We start from the raw sequence: 13,344 nt of genomic DNA, 5'->3' as shown, positions 1-13,344 counted from the left end.
TAACATGTATTTGCACAACATAATTAAATGTTGTTTCAGGGACTTTAACGAGCGGCTGTGCTTGCTTCTTTAGGCAATTACCAGCGGAGTAAAGAGTAAAAGACAGTGATGAATATTTTAGAGGCACCGTCACTCCTCAGCTGAAATGAATATCACATGTGAAACACACACCAATGGGTTGCTTCTATAGTATTGTGTCTTTTAGATTGCATGAGTCAAAGATGTTTAATGATGTGGAACGAGATATTTCCTTAATAATTTACCTGGAAGCAAGATAACAGCCACCAAACTTGTATTTTAGTTTGTTCTGAATTATATCCTCTGCACAGAATGTGGTTAACAATCATTTTTAAAACAGATTTTTTTATTAAATATGCTAACGAACAACATGTTAACATCCTCCTGTAAACTAAATGTTGACTTTGACCCATATTTCAATTTAGGGCAACTGAGGTTAAAGCTGTAAAGCCTTATTAAAAATGGCTGTGTTTTTTGGCACATAAACATGTGGAAAATCTGCCTTTGAGTCGGGAAAGGCATCAAATAATTTCATTTGTCACTCATTTTCAATGTTCATTTATGAATAGTAATTTTCTTCCATGGTGTTAATCGTCATACACATTGTGATAAAATCATGTTTGAAGCACCAATGGTTACCATTTCCTGTGTTTTGTCCGCTATCTCACACGCTAAATCCTTAGCAGCTCACATTTTTATCACTTATATCCTGTTTGTTGACACGGGTCAATAGTAAGGAAAGGAAAATCCTTTATGCAAATACTGTGCATCCAGGAAAGCTCAAACATACATCAAATTACCTGTTACAGTAGCTCAATTCTTGGAAATCCCCTTTAGCCATATTTACCTAAAGTAAACACAACTTCATACACACTTCATAATACATTTTCAAGAGATAGGTCAAATAATGTAATATAGCACTGAGGTGGATTTTCTGTATGTACTTGCAGTAATTGTACAAATGTAGGTCCTATAAACCAAATAAAATAAAACCTAAATGTTGCAAGACATTCCCAAAGTCATTTTGTGAACACATCATTTTGAAAAAGTAAGATAACAACACCGCTTCCCTCTTTTTCCCTGCCTTGCTAATAATAATTGCCTGTAATTGTTCAATTTAAAGTAAGACGACTCTTCTACTTCTTTTTCCTCAAACTTTCCTCTTCTTTTCTTGGACATACAATAGATTATGGTGGCAAATAAGTATTTTAATGAAAACTCTGTCTACATTAATTACACTGTCATTTGGGGGGTGCAATCTAAAGCAATTCCTTCTTTATCGTTGTTTGTTGATCCAATCTTGTGTTTCCTATTTGTTTGCCTGTCATATGGTTGGCTTTGACATCATTTTATTGGGTTGTGTGTGTAATGGTGACATTGTAATCATTTTAATTATGCAGAAGCTTATATTTTTTAATAAGTTGTCATGGGAACAACCAATAAGCATCCACATAACCAATAAACTGATGTTATATGATTCAACAAGGATTACAGAAATTAAATATTGAGTGCAACAGACAGACATAGGCCAATGCCCCCAAATAACCTTTGTAGAAAATTCAGAGACCACAAAATCCACTTAAAGGTCACTATTGATCAGAGGAAACAAGGAGCCAATATTTAGGCCTGTCATAAGACAAATAAAACTGTTCAATACAATATATTGTGTACATGTATTATATTATATGGGGATGCGGCGCCGCCTTTAGCCCCTCATGGTTCATTATTATGAGGATTCAGTGAGATTCAGGCCGGCCGGCAGCTGCTGGATGAGAGGCAGAGGGAGGGAAGGAGGGAGCTAGGGAGGGAGGGAGGGGATGCGGGGCTTGTTCACATAATAGCCGGCGGGTGAAGGCGTGGTGAGTGTGGCTCAATACGAGTGTGTGCGCTACAGTAGTACCGGAGGATGAACATGGACAGCGGCTGCACGGCGGCTCCCCTCCCCGGCAAAAGCAGCTGGGGAGAAAGCTGAACGTGGAGAGATCAATATGCAGAGATATCTTATCAATACATAAACCGGATACAAGGAGTGCAAAGGTAAGGCGATATATATATGATGTGATGGAGCTGATTCAACCCGCCCCACTGAGCTGAGGGGAGACAAAGTAGACCGAGTCATGGGCGCATGTGAACCGGGGAGGGAGCATGAATGAAAATTAAATTGGGTTTGGCTCTCTGCAGCGACCGGCGTTTTTACGCAGTAAAACGTAGAGAAGTGAGGCTTTACTTGACATATCTGTTATAGTCATGGAGCTCAGGTGGAAACCACCCTTATACAGTAGCCCATAGCACATTCATTGTTCTCCCTGCACAGTGGAAGCTGGCCCTTAGGTGGGCTAGTCTCATTAAGGGATGCTGTGGACAATACTGCTTGTATTTAGCAGTGATAATGTGGGTAGTGATGTTAGATGGGATTATTAAATGTGATTAAGTGAAAGAAAAAGTAGTTTTATAAGCTATTTGACTGGTCTGATATGGGGATGCAGGTTGAATAAGACGTTGGTTTAGGTACAGTGACATGGTGAATATGTGGAGAAAAAAAGCCTGGCCAAAGCATTACTTAATATTTATGTTTCTGATGTTTTATAATTTCCATTTTCCTATTTTGTATGTGATTTGTGACTACTGCTGATCAAGGCCAAGCATTTTTAGCCATGTCATACAAGAGCATTAGTTGCAATAGTTTTGATAGGCAAAGGTATCATCCCTTTTTCCCTCCATGATCTGAATGTTAACTGCATTGTTCTGGCAGATTCTGCATATCCATTTGTATTCCTCTGGTAAAAACAAGGATGAGCCCTGCAGAGGTTGACACTGACCTCCTGGTGTTATCTCTCAGTTGAAGGAAGAGACGCTTGGCTGTGTGTATTTAAAGCATTGTAAACAGGAACTATTGTTGTGTGCCTGTATGACAGACAGCGTGAAACTTTGTCACTGTGTGTCCGAGGGGATGTCCTGTAGCATTTATCACGCGTCAACTTTTTTATGGGAATTTTCTGACTCTTTTAGGGTCATCAAGGGTTTCTGGCTAATTCCTTCAGTAGACAGGCAAATCTCAGCACCCAACTCAATATACTTCTTATGGACACACTCCTCTTGCCAGTTTGAGAGCCTAAAGAGACAGGTGTCTGATGCTGCTGAGAAATATCTTCAGTTGGCAAACGTCCATATAGGAATCAAAGCCTCCTGAGTCTCTCTGAGAAATGTGCTAAAGACGGTGAGGGAGAAAGAGAGATCTATTTTTGGACAGGCAAGTAATCGTGTAGTCATACACTTTACACAGGGAATAAATCTGATAAGATGAAAGCTGAGCAATGGAGTGAAACAGGTTGGCAGGTGAGGGTTTGTGGTTATAACTTTTAGTCTTGTGCAGCCTACCTGAGAATCTGGGGAATCCAGTTTCAACAGCTGACCCTTAAGATATGATTAAGGTAAAGGCAATACATGTACATTCATTACATTCCTTAATATCCTTATGGTGTGTTTCACTAGGCTGCAGAAACACTTCGTCCAGATCTTGAAATTTGGTCCTGTTCCATTTTCTCCACCCATTCACGTCCGTGCCTCAGTGCCTCAGTGCCTCAGTGCCTCAGCTCTGCAGAAAGTCACTGCAGTTCTCTGTAATGAAACGCTGCAGTTCTGTAATATCAGGACTGTGAGTGGGGACAGCTGTGAAACCCAGAGAATGAGGGCAACTGGTGGTAAAGCTCTTGTAATTGCTTTTAGACGAGTGTGTGTTTGTTTTGAATCATTCTCTGCTGCTTTCAAGGAATTTAAATTATGCGCTGTGATGCTGCAGTTAGACTGTTTTGAACTCTTAAATCTGTAACCCAAGCCTCTTAATCTTAAAGAACTTTGATCAATCAAGATGGAGTCTTTTTTTTGTAAATGGACTGATTAAGAAAAAAAGCTCCTTTTGCTGCCATGATCTCTTTTGATGACACCCAACTCTGATTCCTGTAGAGTTATACCTGATAGCTAAGAGTATGTTAAAGTTTTCCCTGTTAGCATCTTAGCATTGTGCGTTGCTGTCTCGAAGTACAGCCTCACATATGGCTTTAATGTGTTTAACAGAAATGTTGATCTGGGTCAAGATCCTACATATCGAATTTCCCTGCAAACACCTTCACAGATTTATCAAGATTGTACTGACACTTAGATGTGTTTAAGTCTTAGCAGCTTGAATTAAAATGCACACATCTTTCCCTTTCCTTGACTATTTAGCTTGTTTCCACAAAGTCACAATCGCTCAAGGCCATTTCTTACGACAGCAGCCCAAATTCAGTGACTTCAAACACTGTGCAGCTCAGAAGAAAACACATAGGGATGGAAGCTTTAACTTTCTTTAAACTATAATTTAGGCTGCCTTGAACATTTGTTCTTATTTATGCTTTTTATACCACTAGCATTCAACCCTCCAGAGACTGAAAGAAGCAGATTTGACCACTACTGTCACAATGGCTGCAGATAAAATATTATGGTCTTGCAGTTGTAGGACAGCCATAACAAAATATATCACAATGTCCTCTGGTTTTTGTGGACGTCCTTTTTCTGGGGTGTGAATAAGAACTGCAAGATGACATCATTCGCATGAATCACTCCTCTGTGATGCCTGCCCTTGATTCACCGAGATACCTTGTTATAAAAACGAAATTAATATTTATTTCAGGTTTTAATTTCTCCATAATATCCTGAGCCTCATTGCTAGCACGTATTTACCGGATATCACAAACGGACAGTCTGGTTCTCTTTTTAAGGAGATGATTCTAGACTGATACCTTTTGACCGCTGACAACATGAGTCATGATGAGATATCAGATACGGTCTCGGATAAACCTGTGCTGTTTCCTTCAGCCCACAGCCTCTGTAACCAGGGCTTCTCGCTGTGTACTCGCCGTTCTGAGCACTCCTGTCTTTGGTGTTTTATTTATTATTTCTGGACTGCCAATACGCCTACTAATCAAGCATCCTGTCCTTGGGCTTCTTTTAAGAGAGCTAACATGTTCTTGCTTCAATGTGAGACCAAAAACAAAATGAGGATTTCAGTTGAATCAAGATAAAAAAACAAAACTATTTGAATCATTATTGTCGTCATTAATCACCCTGTCAGGGGCAGAGGACAGATATCATTACAACATCGAAGAAGAACTGTAAAATCTCATGTAACCAAAACACAGAACTTATTATGTTTCCCTTGATCAACATTGTATTGAGTATCATATCCTGTTATGGAGTTAAGGTTTTTATTTGTCTCTATATGGGCTTCTTCTCTGTGGACAATGGTCTGATTCAGCCGCAATCTATTAATGGTTGAGTTTATCATTTTATCTTGTCAAAATTGTTAAGAAGAATTGCTTGGGAATTTACAAACTGGAATACTTTGTATCTTTTTGTGATTGTTGAGAATGTCGTGCAAAGAACATGTAAGCATGGAGAGCAGACACTGACTTGTGTGTGTGATACCAGCTTCATCAATAATGCATGAAGACGGGAAACTGAGATAAGACGGACTGCAGTCTGGACATGACATTTAACCAGCGTGACGTATTAAACACTGACAGACAGTTTACTCAGCAGACAGAGAAATCCTCCTGTTAGCTTATGTACAACTCCACGCTTGATTGGATGCTATTTCTCATGAAATGGAAATTAACATTGTGCTTTTTGTAGGATTTACATCTCCACATAGTACCAGGCTATAATTTAATGGACATGAATGAACATGAATACTCCTTGTTTCTTTTTTTAAGGGGGCCACATCTGCACTTTCCCCAAATCTCCATTGGGATATTTGACTGTGCAGCATAACAAGCTGTCTATACGCCAACCTCAGGCTGCAGACCAGAGACGGACCAGCACCCTGCAGCGTCTCTGGAGAAACAATCACAGAGACTGACAGCGCTTTTATCTCCACCCTCCATGTCTCTTTTTCATGAAGGTTCAATGCTCGTCTTAACCCCACAGGGTCCAAGGCTGCCCTTTTGATTCAGGTTGAATAGGTTTTGTTTGGTTGAGTAACCTGCACTGTCTGCTGTGCTGTGACCAATTCAAGTTCATCAGGAGATGACACATGTAGATTTTAAGCAATAATTAGAAGAGCTGCAACGAATAGTAGATCAATCCATCAATAGAAAGCAACTATTTTGACACCTTACAAGAAAACATACCAAATATTTGCTGGGTCCAGTGTGATGATTGGCTGTGGTTCTGCTTGACGCCCATCTTGTTTTATTTAGCAGCAACTAAAAGATCATTGACATCCACCTGTCTTTTTTTCCTTCTCTACATTATCATTTTTTACATTTGGATTGTCTGTGTTGTAGTTGTATTGTCTTTTTAATCTATACACACACGACACCTATTGCTGTACGTTCTGGGAGAGGTATCCCTCCTCAGTTGCTCTCCCTGCAGCTTCTTCCATGTTCCCCATTAATTTTGTTCGGGTTTCTTGGGAGTTCTTCCTTGTATGCTGCCATGGTCTAAGGACAGAGGGTGGTGTATGCTGTACACATTGTAAAGCCCCCTGAGAGAAATGTTTGCTATGTGATGTTGCTATAAATATAAAGTCACAGTCTTGTTTCGGCAAGCTATTTCTAGAGGTGTTTCCAGCCCGCTTCACTACCTTGAATCGATTTAAACATAATCATAGGTTTCATCTTGTGTTTTCTAGTTGTGTGCATTTGTAATTATTGTGTCTTTTATTATGCTGCCAGTTTTAAATCACAGCCTGTAGCCTACTGGTGGCTGTGTTGTGGTTGTGACAGAGGAGCAGCAGGGTTAGGGAGGGTTGCTGGGTTGCTGTGTCAGATATAAATAGCAGTTCTTGTAATGATTATAGCCCTCAGATGATTAATAGGGTAGATTTCTAAAAAAAGCTCGGCCCTTCCTTCCACTCACTTCATCTATATTGCATGTACTGTACAACTCATCCCAGCTGAATCTGAGCTAATAACTGCTTTTGGGAATTCCTCAATGGGGCAAGCTAACTTAAAGGTAAGGTAGGTAAGAATGGATAAACCAGCTCGAGTGCGCTAGAATTTTAAACTATACGCAGCCGAAAAATATCTGCCCCTTCGTTCAGACTTCCTTACAGAGCCCCTCCTCCAACACACACGAACGCGCACATGACCAATGAGGGCACGAGATAAGTTTGTGCACAGATGGAAGGCTGACAGGCAGGTAGGCCATCCAGTTATTTTAGCCGGGCCGGCTAAAATAATTGATCGTGCTTTTTACAGCGCTACGGCTTCCTCAGATTACATTTTTTTAATTTATTGTCAAAGCATTTAATGTATTCATTGCTATCGGGATGTTAAGAGCATTCCATGGAATATAACAAGTGAATTACCTACCCCACCGTTAAGAGGCCATTTTCTCCATATGAACAACTTCTCCATATAGAAAAAAACAATAATCCCGGCACCATCTAGTGGCCAATATATTTACTGTACATGCCAGGCCAGAGCCATGTCATGTTTATTACAGAGACGTATAGTGTGACCTCACCCATGATGCAGTCATGACTAAATCAAGCTCAAATCAATGTAATAATACTCCTGGTGATTGTGAGCAGCAGCAACACTCCAAATTAATTGAAGTCATTGAATGTTCACCTTTAATTTAAATCATGACAGAGAATTTACGACTGTTGTCAAAAGAAAGACGCATCATTCAGAGGTTGTAATTGACAAAGTGCTCGCTAAAAGATTACAGATGGTTTAATTTAAAGAAGTGACGGGGTGTGTCACATTCAAGTCAGGCAGCAGGGCAATTTGTTTAATCGATTATTAGTGCGAGGTGAGAAATAGATAAATGGGAAGTAGAGTGTATGTAGAGTAAAGCCTCTTTGAGTTGTTTCAATCACTTTAGTGCCTCAGGAGGAGGAAGTCAGAGACACCTGATACCGAGATTCAAACTCAATTTAGCCACAGATCAGCACACAAGTGATCGAAGCATCTTAAATGTCTCAGTAAACTCAGTAGCATACTTAACCACCTTATATTGACCGCTTATGTTGCCTGTCTGACCTCCATTGTTCATATTAAGAAGGAGTAAATCCTACAGTGTGGTCAGCAGTCTGATCCTGCCTGCCCTTATTCAGTCAGCTGTTGATTTCTCATAACACTCAATAATCCACTGCAGCTCAAAGCTAGGGCCTGGCTGCTCAGTTAATGAACTACATTGAACAAGTTGCTGTTTGATCCACTAATAGTCTGGACCGGAGAGGTGACTCTTGTAAAAGGATGAGTTTTGGTCAGGGATGCGTCCACGCCTGCAGTCTCTCTCTCCCTGGAGAGGTTTACCAGGTACAGCAGCCGCCCCGTGCTCTCCAAGAAGTTGTGATGAGCCTCATTCTGTCACATGAAAAGGCTTTTTAAATCTGTTTGAATTGTTTCTTTTTAGTTTGTGAGCAGGTTCTTTGTTTTGAAAAACTGCTTCAGCCTCAATCTGTCATTTATTTCCCCTGGCTATTTGATTTATAGTGACTGAGTGTCTTAGAAGTCAGGCTGAATCTGTGATGCAAATCGTTGTGTGAAGGGCACTGTGGTCAGAAATATCTTGCACAAGCAAACAGGAAAGCTTCTTGCTTCTTCATCTTGTGGGTACGAGTTACAGAGAACTGGGTTTCATCGATGTAGAGTTTAGTCAGAATCTGATATGAGGTTGTGTGGTTTGGGCCCTTACGCAGTAATGCTGTTTAGATCTTGTTAATAAATAAATGTTAAAAGAAAAGAGTGTAAACTTTGCAATTATGAAGATATTAGCCATGGTCACAGAAGTACTCCGTTACAAGAGTCCTGTTTTTTAAAATCGTATTTATGTGAAGGTCCATGTGTATTTCTAACAAATGTACTATCAAAAGTAAATGTCCTTAGAAAATTGATCCATGTGAATGTTATATGACTATATATTATATAATTATATGACTGTGATGATTGCATTTATGTCTGAACAGTATTTTAATTTCTGAGCTGTTGGAGGAGAACATTATATATTTTTGGGTAGTTTAATGTGTAGGAATTCATATTCAAAGTAAAGCTATCAAATAAAGTTGATCAAAATGTACAATGTTTCTCACTGAAATGTAGTGCAGTGAAAGTGTAAAGTGCTGTGTTTAGTACAGTGCAAGAAATGTACTTTCATATACTGGATATTTCTTTGAATTACTGAAAAGCTTGACAGACGGAAAGACTCAGTTAAATGTGAAAGGTTCAAAACTGTATAAATCCTTTCTCTGGTTGCTACGGCACCAAATCCTTAAGACAAAGGTTTTATTGTCACCAACAACATAAGTGGTTTTCTTTCTTTTCTGTATTTACCACCAAGGACTTGGCTCAGTTTGGCTACTGATAGTGAAAATTAACTCTTGGACAGATATTTAAGAAACCGGATAAGGCCTGATATGTATCGGACAGCTTTTTAAAAAATAAACATAACCAACACTCGGGACCGTACGTCATTTTGCCTTGTGATGAGGAATCGTCTGCAATCTGTGTCACAAGATTTGAGCTTCCTCTTCCTCTCCCCTGCAGATGACCGAGGGCAGACTGTGCCAAGTGCAGCTGCTGGAGGACAGGAAGCTGGAGCTGCTGGTTCAGGTATGACGCTCCTTAAAGAGGTTATAGTCAAAGGTTTAACAACTGATCAAATTATGATTATGTGTAATGTGAAAATGGTTTCTGGTTTTTATGAACCCAGTTCCCCTAAACTCTAATAAGCATGTTTTAACTCATAACAAAAAACAAAAACTTCTGTTTGCAACCCAGCTGTTTTGGTTCACTCTCTCTGTTCTCATAGCTTTGGTTTTTGTTGGTTTTTTATGAGCAACAAGCTATAAAAACAACGCTACACTACCTGCTCAGCCCCAGACAGTATGTTAACATAGTGAGTGTTTTCTAACTAAAACGCCAGATACTTCCCTCAAGAGTCGGTGGAAGCCAAACCACAGATAAGAGGACAGAATATTAAACTTAATTCATCAGGTATCCCGAGATCACCAAAATGATTATGAAAATTAGCAACTGTTTTGCTGCGTTCTGCAACTTCAACGATTATATCATCGTTATTTTTTTTAATCGAAAATAAAAAACGTTATTTGTTTCTGTAGTGTTGCCAAACCTCACAAAAAATGAATCAGTTGGTGTATAAAATGATTTTTTTTCAGCAGATCGTGAGTATGTGCGCTGTTGAAGTGTCCTTGAACACAACATTACATCCTCAATTTATTTTCTGTTGTTTGCAGTTAATCTTCCAGTCTCACTTCACTTTAGACGGAAGCAAGCAACAGTGAAACTAGTTTTCTTAAGTATCTGTGACACATTTATCAATGTATTTTTAACTGAAGATGCTTACCTAATATTTTGAATTACATTAGGTGTCCTACTAAATCTAAATCTTCCTCCACAGCAAAGGCTGCTGTCGTACGAACTCCTCGACCTGGTGTCCTCACACTTCAACCTCAAAGAGAAGGAGTTCTTTGGAATCGCATTTTGTGATGACAAGTATGTGAATTATTGCCTATATTTATTTTCAATGGTCTGAATATTTACTGATGTCCATACAGTATGTGCGTGTGTGTTTAATGCTTTCCGATTCTTCCGTCTGTTTGACTTTTGTAGTGGGCAGCGTAAATGGTTGCAGATGGACCGCAGAGTTCTTGAACATGACTTTTCCAAGAAGTCTGGGCCCATTGCCCTCAACTTCCTGGTCAGGTAATAATTGACTTTTCTCATGCAAATCACATGATCTCCAGCAGGGAGCACTATGTTGTAGACGTGGAGTAAAGCTGTGAGCTCTCAACACAATGTCCAGGGTAGTGACGGTCATGATGTCAAACTTGTGGTTTTAAAAACATTGACATTGGTAGTTGTCAATCTTTTGCACGTGATTATAAATTCTCACTCTCACCCACACCTCACACACATCAGATTAGATTAAACATTCTTTATTCAAATTGTTTTATCACTTCAGCAGAAAGTTCACAGTAATATATACAGTACATATCAACAGCAGAAAAGTTATGCATCAATGGAGTATCTAAACATGAATACACAATATGAAAAATACAGAATAAACTAGATTACTCTATAATAAACCAATCTCCTACTACATTACATTTACATTACATGTTACATGTTAGACGCTTTTATCCAAAGCGACTTCCATACTCAATACTGTGGGCAATCCCCACAGGAGCAATTTGGGGTGAAGTGTCTTGCCCAGGGACACAACGACATGCTGACTGCAGTGGGGTTTGAACCTGTGCTCTCTTGATCCGAACACCAACGCTCTATCCACGCCTCCTATTAAAACATAAAAAATAGACAAAATATATACATTACAAAAGTGTGCAAAGTAGCTACATCACACAAAAACATTCACTAGGCACGGTAAAGTTCAAATTGTGGTTTTCTATATTAAGCAGCAATAACACCCATTATCTCCGTTTAACCTTTTCAATTGTTCTGTTTGCATCTGCTTTTATCCTCCACAGGTTCTATCTAGAAAGCATCACACAGCTTAAGGACATCACCACGGTGGAGTTATTCTTCCTGAATGCAAAATCTGCCGTCTACAACGTAAGTTACTTGTTACTGAAGCCATGAAATAGACGCCGCTAGTTGCGTTTTAGCTCTCCGATGATTCACTGTCTGTGGACCCTCGCAACTGATCAGACAATAGCTGCAGGGCACGGTTTGTTCACTCTGCTGGCTGGAATGTAAACTAGACAGAAAGAAAAAAAAGACACAATGTTTCAATTTGAGAATAAGCTGAGTTTCATGTTGTGCAACAGAGAAAATGTTCTATGTTTGGATTGAGAAAGATTTCTCCACATGGACTTCATTGTCTCCATCCTGTTAATATGTTTCCATATCGATCTATTTTGTCTCTCAGGGGATTATAGAGGTGGAGAGTGAGAACGTCTTCAAATTAGCCGCAAATGCTTTGCAGGTTAGTGCTTTTAATAGTCTCATACATACATTATTTGCCACATCTTTTATCCCTTTATCTGATAAGATGTATTTATTTCTCTCTAGGAGGCGAAGGGGGACTACACAAGGTAAGTGCATACTCTCAGCTGGGTAAGAGTTATTTAACAGCAGCAGGACATGTTAATAGAGAGCTCTTAGCGAAGGCATTCAATCGTCACAGCAGAAATCAATAGCAGTGTTATGTGAGGTTTACCACCGACTGCTAAGAAGATTGCACCGTGCAGCTAATGAATATCATAGTGTTGATAGAGGCCATGTATTGCAGAGCAGGGACGGCTTTGAATTGCAGAGAGCAGCTATCATCTGTGCTGATATTACACGTGTAGTGCTCAGAGGGAATACTGCAGGTCTTTGTGCAGCTCGCCACCTGGCTCTGACCAGCTGATGCAGTTAGATAATTTTGGAAAACAGACATCTTTGTTCATATGAGTAGATTCTTTGATATGGTTGCTGCAAGGCCTGAGCCCAGTGCCATTAGGGAAACTGAGGTCGTGTCCTCTGTGTTACTTTTGGGATTTTAAATAAAGCTTTTTGGCTTATATTTGCATTCCAGTGCTGCTTAGCCAAAGAAAGAAAAGGACTAACTAGTGCCGTACTATAAGGATATTCCTGGCAATGTAGAGAGTGAAATTGACCTCACATGTAATTGATTGTGGTGGGAAAAGTATTCTGATAATTTACTTAAAAAAAGTTGGCAATACCAGAGTATGAGAATACAGTATCAGATACTAAAAGTGCTCCTTGTTCAGATTGGATCCTAGTGTTGGTGCAGCCCTTTCATATTATTTAAAGTGGACCTATCATGCTATATTTGAATAATATAGTGTAGGACCATACCTATATAAGGCATATTTATACTTTTTATTTTTCAAAATACCAAACAGATCATGCATTTTAGCCATTCCTCATTTCGCTCAATTTAACACTGTCTTTGCATGGGCTGATTCTGTGAGAACAGCACCATCTACAGGCCTGGCATATGTACTACAGCGTCTCCAGCGCTTTCGAACGGCAATGTCCGTGGCTGTCTCCTCCTGATTGGTGGAGTTGGCCCAATAGCCGTCGTGCCACTTCTGTGACGTCATAGAAGTGTTCAAATCTGGATCAGTCTGTATCAGATCCGTTGCAGCCCCTTTTTAAGAGATTTGGGTATGGAGGAAAATAGAGAGGGTTGTGTTTTCTGACACTTGGTGAGTTCCCTGGAACACCGGGGACACATGTTCATGTATAAAAGACGTACAAAAGTGCATTTTGCATGACAGGTCACCTTTAAAGTAAGTCCATTATACCCTACTGTCCTACTAGGGCATTGCGTTCCAAGAATGCAGGGTTG

At 39.7% G+C, this 13,344-nt stretch overlaps 1 protein-coding gene across 1 annotated transcript; it reads left to right on the top strand.

Annotated features, from left to right (window-relative positions):
- The first annotated feature begins 1,884 nt into the window (after positions 1 to 1,884).
- Positions 1,885 to 12,189, top strand: LOC104954456 (FERM domain-containing protein 4B-like). Its single transcript, XM_010781560.1, has 7 exons — positions 1,885 to 2,055; positions 9,552 to 9,617; positions 10,426 to 10,520; positions 10,638 to 10,730; positions 11,513 to 11,597; positions 11,914 to 11,970; positions 12,057 to 12,189. The coding sequence occupies exons 2-7, from the start codon at positions 9,552 to 9,554 to the stop codon at positions 12,081 to 12,083; spliced, it is 423 nt and encodes a 140-aa protein (XP_010779862.1). The 5' UTR covers positions 1,885 to 2,055; the 3' UTR covers positions 12,084 to 12,189.
- The last annotated feature ends 1,155 nt before the right edge of the window (positions 12,190 to 13,344 follow it).

This window comes from Notothenia coriiceps, unplaced genomic scaffold (genome assembly GCF_000735185.1).
Source record: "Notothenia coriiceps isolate Sejong01 unplaced genomic scaffold, NC01 NC01_scaffold00023363, whole genome shotgun sequence".
In the NCBI taxonomy this organism is placed as follows: Eukaryota; Metazoa; Chordata; class Actinopteri; order Perciformes; family Nototheniidae; genus Notothenia; species Notothenia coriiceps.
This window is presented reverse-complemented; position numbering and strand designations above follow the sequence as displayed.

What these genes read in the sequence shown, in the direction of transcription:
- LOC104954456 (XM_010781560.1), top strand. Translation starts at nt 9,552, where the DNA reads ATGACCGAGGGCAGACTGTGCCAAGTGCAGCTGCTGGAGGACAGGAAG. An exon ending in GCCCTCAACTTCCTGGTCAG is followed by an intron (nt 10,731 to 11,512) that starts GTAATAATTGAC and finishes TATCCTCCACAG; the next exon opens with GTTCTATCTAGAAAGCATCA. An exon ending in TAGCCGCAAATGCTTTGCAG is followed by an intron (nt 11,971 to 12,056) that starts GTTAGTGCTTTT and finishes ATTTCTCTCTAG; the next exon opens with GAGGCGAAGGGGGACTACAC.